The following is a 9,337-nucleotide window of genomic DNA, read 5'->3' as shown; positions in this document are numbered from 1 at the left end:
TAAAAAAAACTTAAGTTATCGTAATGCCATTAGATGTACAATATTTTTGGTTAATCCTTCAGGAGCAAACACAAACAAATTCGAGGGTTTTCCAACTCTGGAACACGCAACATATAATTGACCGTGAGAAAAGCACGGGTTTTCTAAATCTAAGCCACAAATTGTCATTGTTTGACCTTGTGACTTATTAATAGTCATAGCAAATGCTAAGCGGATTGGAAATTGCAAACGTTTGAATGGTATAGGCGAATCTGAAGGAATCATTGGGATCCGCGGTAGAAGTACAACTTCACCTTGAAATTTTCCACTTAAAATAGTGGCTTCCAAAATGTTACCCATGATTTTTTTATGACCAGTCGCGTGCCATTACACAATTTCGGAGCATTCAAATTTCTAAGCAAAATTATAGGTGAACCAATCTTCAATCTCAAATTATGGGGTAGCATTCCAGGTAAATCTAGTGAATTTAAAAACTCGGCAGAATAGTTGACAACTTCATCAGGATCAACAATAGTGTCAATCGATTTGAATGTAATTTCACTACCAGGCAATGATTGTTGTACTTTAAAATTGATTGCGTCAACATCTAAATTTTTTGCGGCTAAAATAGCTCGCTCACGTAGCCATGCATGATTAGTATAATTATGTGGCAAATCTGGAAAGATACTTTTTATTAACTCCTCTTTGGTAGGCACCATGATGCAAAAATTCTGTGGGAGTCGAATATATTGTGTATCTTCATACAATTGAATATTACCATTGCCAATGTCTAACAGTTGTTCAGAGAATCTTGACGCTAATGGATCATTTTGAACTTGAACACGCATATTAAGAGTAAGGCATAATTTACTGACACTTCGCCACAGATAGGATTCTTTCAAACATGCGTTTATTTCGTCCGCATATGTCGCACGTGGAATAACGGGTAATGTTTGTCTGAAATCACCTGACAGCAGCAGTAGAGCACCACCTGAAAGCCGAGTATTATCTTTGATATCTTTTAGGGACCTGTCGAGAGCTTCAAGCGAATGCTTGTGGGCCATTGTACATTCATCCCAGATAATAATCTTACATTTTCTCAAAACTTCAGCTATGCCTGAATGCTTCTTTATGTTACACATTGCTTTGGGATTGGTATGAATATTCGAAGGTAATTTAAGTGCTGAATGCGCTGTCCGTCCACCATCAAGTAAGGTTGCTGCAATGCCTGATGAAGCAATTGCCAATGCAATATGATTTTGAGATCGAATGCGCGCAAGTATTAGTGAGATGAGGAATGTTTTACCAGTGCCACCTGGTGCGTCCAGAAAAAAAATCCACCTTGTTGTGCTGCAATTGACACGTTAATTTGATCATATATACTTCGTTGCTGAGCACTAAGCAATCGTTCATTGTTAGCAACAAAAGTAGCCAGAGAAGTCATATCGAACTGGTGTTCACGTTGAACGTCGCTGTTGATGATATCTGCTGCTTGGCGGATTGGAGCTGGCATACCAAAATTTATGAGCGGCATGTTCAAAATAAGAATACAAATATCCTCAATCATTATTAATGCCACGTTATATATTTCTGCGGAGAATTCAATGCTGAGATTTTGATTAGTAATTCTTATCCGATGCAAAATATCCTCACTCATTGAGTCTTTATATTTAATCCACAGAGCAGATGCTTCAGACGGAAAACACGTTGTCAATATTATTGAAAATAATTGACGAATTTGCTGTGGAGATGAGCTCAGTGCTGCATCTGCAAGTGTGAGGTCCCAATGGTTATCATCCTCCAATAAATGTAACTCACGACGCGCATCAAAGAAAGTGCCGTATAAAGTACAGTTGACTTTTCGCAAGTATTGGAAGGATGTCGGTCCAGGAACGTTAACCAATAACAAACGCAGAAAAAAGCATTCGCGTTGCTTGGGATGAACTGTATATAATCATCCTAAAGTATTTGTCAAAACTATGTCGGCAAATCCTGGGATGGAGTGCCTCGTTTCCGTGGTTCACAACTTTTTGATTGTTTATTCCATAAAAAAAAATTTAGGAACATCAGCATACATTAATGTCTTCACCAACAATATCTTGTCGATTACAAAGGTTGAAAAATTCAGTAAGAGTTGTTTCTGGAGTTTTTAAAGCTTGTTGTTAGTGCATTCTGTTCTGTGAAATAAACACGCTGTCCATTTTCAAGATGCACAGCCAAATGTACAACAGCAGGATCCCTTTCATGTATAGGAAATGTAAAAATTCGCCAAATAGCTTCATTACTACTTATGTATCGTCCCATTTGATAATGTGTTATTTCGTCATTCTTATTTACATTTTGAACAGCAAATATAGCTTTATCACTGCCCTTATGAACGTACTTACAAATGTACTTGATAGACTTCACCGAACTGCATAACTCAACGTTTATGTGTGCTTTATAGGTTTTGCACAGCAATGGTGAGTATGGAACCACCCAGCGATTATCGATGTCAACTCTTACACCGTTTGATAGACGCAATTCATATGATTGACCGCCATTGTCTACATCTCTACGACGGTAAGATGGATAACCATCGATATTGGTGATAGTGTCAGTTTGACATGGTTTAGGAAAACGTTTCGTACATTTTCCATTATCCATACATGGTGACGTCATGTTGAGAGAACCACATGGACCATGGATCATATTAGTAGTCACAATGTCAAACAATTCTTGATCAACATTCGGATTTGGAATTTCCGCTGAAATAATTTTGTCAATTTCTTCTGGGCGTACTTTGTCCACCAACCAAATCAAAATATGCGCATGAGGTAAACCTCGTTTTTGCCATTCAACAGAATAAAGCCAACATCGTGTTTCACCAAATACCGAGTGATGTGTAATCAATTTCATCAGAGATTTCAATTTTTGTTTGAACACACGTGCAATGATATCATGGCGATGCATCGATGTTTGACCTGATAACAGCAAATTTTTAATTTCATCCCAGTTTGGATTACACGTAAATGTGATAAAAAGATCTGGTCGGCCGTATGCGCGTACGTAAGTCATGGCGTCTTGAATATATTCTTGCATATGACGCGGACTACCAATGTATGATGATGGAAGAATATATGCGGTACCGATGTTGTTGATATCATTCGTTGCATCTACGTTACCGATTATGGCGTCACGCAAATGAATGTACTCTTCAGAACGAAGTTTCGCTTGATTAAATTTTATATAACGCAATCTCTCACTTTCGATTTTTACATACATATCAACAATGTACTGATGAAATAGCTGTCTGCATCGGAGAATGTTATTATCTTCATTTTCACGAATCATCAACCGGTATGCGTAGAAGTTCATCGCACTAACTTTCTTGATTAGTTCTTCACCTGTAAATAAAACTATTTATAAGATAAACAGAAATAATTGGTTAAAAAAAATTATAAAATAATCTATAAGTTGTGCCTGTTGTTGGATTCCTTTGTTTAATATTTAAATGATATCCATCTTCTCCTTCCCAAAATATCAACGGATATTGCAGTGCGTCGTAAGAACGATGATTGTCTTGAATTATTTGTATTGTATTATCTCTGCGTTGTATGCGAATATCTCGACGTTCACATGGGTTACCAGCCATAACAACTGCAACTTCATTAACAGTTGGAACATTATATGTGCCTGCGTACTTTCCATAGGGCACTTTGTCTGCTTTAATAACAATGCCGTAGTTGTCGTTTTGCAGTTTGTTGGAAAGAGTCTTGAACAATCGCATCAAATGGTTATGGTTGTGCAAGAACGTTTCCAAAATGTTCACAATTTCTCGTTCCTCCATCTGCTCTATATGGTTGTATACGCACCGTGTATGAGTTTGTAGCTCCTCATCGCCCATAAAGTAAATTTGTAAGAATTTTGGATCGACATTAGGCATTGGAAGCAATGAAACAATTTGGTGGTACACTTGACCTTGAATCTTAAATGTAGATTCAAAATTATGACCATCCTCATTATGAAGAATTTTTGTTGTTCCAAATGATGTCATTTGAAAGCAAGAATTGAATTTACGAATTTTCCGCAAAAACAATTTTGACTGAGATGTGGCTCCAGCTAATAATGTTTTCAAAGATTCCGGTGGTGGATTTAACGGTCGAAGTGAAATTTTTCCAGATGCGCAACATAAACCAGCTGATTCACCTTTGTACTTTAAAGCATGACAGTATTGACACTTGTTGTCCATACTACCGATTAAGATTAATGCATGTGACGAATAGTCTATTTCAGGATCATATTCAAACGCAAGACGATTAAGTGATGCTCGTATCAATGCTCGATTATCTTGCATTCGCCGTTGGTTACGTTCTCTGTTTTCGTTGGTCGCTCGTTGGCGTATCTCTCGCTGTCTTAATGCATTTGCACGAAGACGTTGATTGCGTTGCTCTGAATTTTCATTTTCACGTGAATCTCTGAATTTCTCACTCTGAATTTTCATTTTCACATTATCCGTCAAGTGTTCTTCAACTGTTCTATTCAATCAACGATCATGGACCAATTGTGCGTTTCGAGTACGTCGATCAATATTTCTTGCTCTTCCACGAAGACGTGGCATTTCTTTGTAAAACAAAATACTGTAAATTAGTACATAAAAATATTAGTAATTTATTGAAAATGATATTTTAATTAAATAACAGGACTGAGAAGATTTATTGTACCAAATTTTAAATAAAAAATTTGTAATTTTATTTTTTTGCTTTTTTTTATTTAATATTTCAAATAAGAATTTTTAAATAAAAACAATTGAAGAAGTTTTATATGGAATCAATTAGCTTCACAAATAAATTTATAGGTTAGAGTAGTTGTTAACCAACGCACGTATAAATTCGATCTAAAATAATACAAAATACTCACTTCAATTCCGCACTGAATCTACAAAATGTGTAGTTTTTTACATTTTTAAAATGCACACATCAAAACTCTTCAAACACAATAATAACACGAACTTACAAATTCTATTCAACGACTCTTTTTTCTGCTCCCTATTAAATTATATGTGTATCAAAACAAGCTAAAAAAATATTTACAGAAAAACAGAAGTTTTATGACTTTTATTATTTTTTTGCTAGTGAGAGCCAAAACAATATGGAAATGAATGAGGGAAAACTGGATCCTACCACGTGATTTCCCGGCCAATAAAAATGTAGCGTTAAACGTTTAACGCTTTCTTGTTGGAAGTCGCATAAGAAGTATAACTTTTAAGAAGTAGAATTTTTCCCACTCAATAAAAAATTAATTAAAAAAACAATTGAAATTGGACCGAATTGTGAATCTAAACCATTCTCGANTATATATATATATATATATATTGTCAGTCTACACACCACATCTACATCCACATCTACACACCTAAAAATCGCCCTCCTAAGATTGTTTAGCAAAAATATGTTTAGCATACCTGATGACAACCATGGCCATTTCCCCCATTTGTAATAAATCACTCTCTTCGCCGATTTTCTACTTTCAAATAAAGTTTTCAAAAGAAGTCGATGTTATTCTCTTGAGCAAGCTTGAGACAAAAATGCCTGATAGACACTTCCTCATATGTCATCGTCTACAATTGATTCAATATCGCTCAGAGTATTGCAATACGATCCATCATCGTCCTGATACTTAAGTGCCCGTCATGTTACTCTGTCACTACTATTTTTTCTAACCTTAAAAGTTTTCCCTCTTCTAATTTCATTGGAGTATCTTCGGTTGTGTAAAACAAACGCATGAAAGGAAAATAAATGTTTTTTAAATTGAATAACAAGACTGTTATTAACATAAAAACTGAGTTAGGTTTAATTTCGATTCCCTAATATTAACAAACATAAAATATCATGATAAAATTAAAAACAATTTCCACACTTTGTTTATTACATAGTATAAAACCTTATGTGATCAAAAGTCCTTTCCAAAGCGCTTCGGAAAAAATTACGGATCTTTTTAATGTCTTTTCATAGAGCCAGAAACATGGCCAATTTTATAATATTCTGGTAGTTTTGGTCATACTTTTTTTTCTCAGTATACGATGCGCAAAAAAAAACGGACCATCCTGAATAACTTTTGATCTCATGATCGGATCGTCACGTTCTAGGACTCAGTCTTAATGGCTCGAGGGAGTGACTTCAAATATTCTAATTAATAAGTGCAAACAATATTTTAAATTACGAAATCAGACGCAAAAAGGTACTTCTTCTGAATAAACATACCCTTTTTTCAACGGATGTGGATTTTTAACCCACAAAATCTAGGGGAGTAGCCGCAATCAGGGAAATATTTTCTCCATAGTAGGGTCAGGAGAACGATTCAAAGTTTGGACATCTTAATTGCGTATTATGCCACATCTCGAGATTTTAAGTGACAATTATAAAATTCATTTGTACAAAGATAATTCAATACAAAAAATAGATTTTAACAAACATTTAATTTTTTTTATTATGATATTAAATAATAGTCGAAAATTTTTTTAATTGTAAGATATACAATTTTCGCATAATTTTAAAGTACGCAATTTTACATTCCAAAATACAAGATTTGAGCGAAATCGGTTGAATTGTTCTTGAAAAATCGAATTTTAGACATCTGCCATTTTTGAAATGCAAATTCTGAAAAGTTATTCAACTAATTTTAATAAAATTTTGCATTTTGTCATGCGAAATTATATTCTTTAAAATGATGCAAAAAGTAGTATGCTAAAACAATTCAAAATGTAACAATATGCAATTAAAATTTTTTTAATCATTCTACTCGAAAAAATTAACTCTTTTATAACTAATTGCAAAAAAAAATGTTCCATTCGTTTAAAAAGTTCTCGAGATGTAACAAAATACGCAATAAGTAAAATTAAGATTACATGCTCCTAACTTTGAAGCGCTCTCATGACCAAACTATTGGGACCATATTTTCCAGATTGCGGCTAGCCCCTATATTTTTGGGGTCAGAAATCTCAATCCATCAAAAAATCAGAGAAAGTTCGTTTTTGTGTCAGATTGCGTTACTTAAAATATCGTTTGCACTTATTAATTAGCATATTTGATTTCACCCCATCGCGCGATTAAGATTGAGTCCTAGAACAGGATGATTCGATCATTAGATCAAAAATTCAGGTTGGTCCGTTCCTTTTTTGTTCACTGTACATACATGCAACCATACGCATATTGTTGCTCTATATTATATGAACATAGATCATGCAAGTTGTAAAATAATAAAAGGCTCTGTTATTCATTAATCTGTGATCTATTTTCTTGTGCTTTTCTTTGTAACAGCCTTAAACATAATTTTCAACAATACTCTCGACATATTTAAATAAATAAATTAATTAATTAAAAAAAAACACTTGTAGTTCCATTCGAATTTGTTCAGTTGAGCCGGATGTAAGAGGCTTTTAGTACCATTGCTTTACTTTCCACCATTCTATATATTATTTTTTTTAACGGTAATTGATTTCTTGACTTTAATCTTATAACTTCGCAAAACATTAAAAACAAAACGATTTTTTTCAATATGACATTTTTAAACTTCATTTAATATAATATCTATATTAGTTAACTTCTGCATGCCAAACAGTAGAATCAAAGATCCAGCATTTTAAATTAGATAAAGCCTTTTCAATATACTAGAACTCAATATCATTTATTCATTGTGGAGAACTTGCGTTAATTTGAGTTAACCGATTTAGCCTGTGACTTTAGCCCGAAATAGAACCCACGAAAAAAATTTAGCTGAGCAGCATACTGACAGAAATACAAGGCACGAGGTAAACTGTTATATTTCATCAAAATACCAATAACTTAATTAGGGTTATTAAATATTTTGTAGTGCGTTGTTTTTAAGTATTATGCTATTTAAAAAAAATGTAAAGAAAACTATGATGAGTTATCAAAAATTTATGTTGGCATCCTTTAAGGCTGATATAGGATTAAATTAATTAATTACTTTTATGTTGAACGGAATTATGTTGATTAAAAACAATAAATTAGACATACTTTTTTATTATTAGAGAAAAGGGAAGAATAATAATATTAACAATAAAACATTCAAGATTAACCCTTATTTTAGAATATTTTTTTTTAATAACACTCTTTCAATATGAATTATAAATTCGATTTAATCTATAAAAGTTTTAAAATAAAAAAGTAACAATTTCACTCTAAAAGCAAAAACAAAAGCAAAGGTACTCATACACTTACATGATTTCTTGTGTGACCTGACTTAAAAAGCACATGCTTTTACTGAAAATATTTATACCCAGAAGGCATTTCAGAATCTGCTTCTTCCTTTGAAAGTAATTTTATCGATTTTTTTTATTTTATTCTAGTTTTACTTATAACGTCTTGTGAAGAAAAGATTTGATTTCCCATTTATATTATTCTTTAATGAAACAGATGAAATTTGCCTTGTTTCTGAAATAAAAGGGCTTTGGTTAAATATTATTTTTCAACATTTTCGTTTTTAATGGCTTCTTTTAAAAACTTATTTTTAGAAATAACGTAGGAGAAACAATAAAATTTAGTCATACGGCAGGATAAAGACTCTTTTTTTTCCTAACATAATATGTAGTTTAGAATTAGTTAGTTACATAATATGGAATAGTTGCGAGATTGTTTCTATCAATCAGACATTTTTGAATCAAGGAAACATGGATTATGATATGGTGTTGTGTTGTTTATAGCGATGCTTGGATAAGCACAGCTCGTAAGCCATTGGCATTTGGAGAATTAAGTCGATACGAATTCCGCATTCGGCCTGCACTAACCACTGTGTTGACGTAAAATTTCCTCAGTAGTAGACGGATCATGGGCTAGAGTCCCCTTGAGTGGTTTTAATCTCCATGTAATGCAAATGAGAATTAGTTACCTCAAAAAGAAATCCACGAAGGAATTTCTCCCAATACTTGATACAGAACTTCCCTTCTCTTCTGAATTACGTTCAAAATTACGAAGCTACAGAGTTGAACATTAGTAGTCGTAAAGCCAAAAAATTTGGTTGACTGTTCAACATGGGTTACAACATAGATCTATAACCCAGAAATTATTTTTTGATCAAATTGAGCTATGAGCTAGAAACTATCACTGATGCTTTCTGCGATATATATTTGAAAAACAGAATCACTTATGATAAAATTTAAAACAATGTCTAACGCTTCACCAATCAGAAAATTCCATTCCGTTATTCGTTCATTCCACTCGAACTGCTCGGCGTAGAATGTTCTAATGCTGACAGTGACTTTTCTCAGTTATGGGACTATCTATATGCCAAATTTCATCGCTGTCAGTCTGATTTTTTAAGTGTCTATAAAGGACATCCGCACACAGAGAAGATATAT

General features: G+C 33.4%; 2 protein-coding genes across 2 annotated transcripts; both read right to left on the bottom strand.

The window, feature by feature from the left end:
- Positions 1-308: 308 nt before the first annotated feature.
- Positions 309-1,121, bottom strand: LOC122270396 (uncharacterized). Its single transcript, XM_043047528.2, has one exon. It carries the CDS (start codon positions 1,119-1,121, stop codon positions 309-311), a length of 813 nt encoding a protein of 270 aa, XP_042903462.2.
- Positions 1,122-2,103: 982 nt separating this feature from the next.
- LOC122270395 (uncharacterized) lies at positions 2,104-4,462 on the bottom strand. Its single transcript, XM_043047526.1, has 2 exons — positions 3,442-4,462; positions 2,104-3,365 (listed from the first exon to the last, which is right to left on the bottom strand). Exons 1-2 carry the CDS (start codon positions 4,460-4,462, stop codon positions 2,104-2,106), a joined length of 2,283 nt encoding a protein of 760 aa, XP_042903460.1.
- Between the last annotated feature and the right edge of the window lie 4,875 nt (positions 4,463-9,337).

This window comes from Parasteatoda tepidariorum, chromosome 7 (genome assembly GCF_043381705.1).
Source record: "Parasteatoda tepidariorum isolate YZ-2023 chromosome 7, CAS_Ptep_4.0, whole genome shotgun sequence".
In the NCBI taxonomy this organism is placed as follows: domain Eukaryota; kingdom Metazoa; phylum Arthropoda; class Arachnida; order Araneae; family Theridiidae; genus Parasteatoda; species Parasteatoda tepidariorum.
The sequence above is the reverse complement of the archived record's forward strand: the minus strand, read 5'-3'. Positions and strand labels throughout refer to the sequence as shown.

What these genes read in the sequence shown, in the direction of transcription:
- LOC122270396 (XM_043047528.2), bottom strand. Translation starts at nt 1,121, where the DNA reads ATGTGTAACATAAAGAAGCATTCAGGCATAGCTGAAGTTTTGAGAAAA.
- LOC122270395 (XM_043047526.1), bottom strand. Translation starts at nt 4,462, where the DNA reads ATGAAAATTCAGAGTGAGAAATTCAGAGATTCACGTGAAAATGAAAAT. An exon ending in ACAAAGGAATCCAACAACAG is followed by an intron (nt 3,366 to 3,441) that starts GCACAACTTATA and finishes TTTTATTTACAG; the next exon opens with GTGAAGAACTAATCAAGAAA.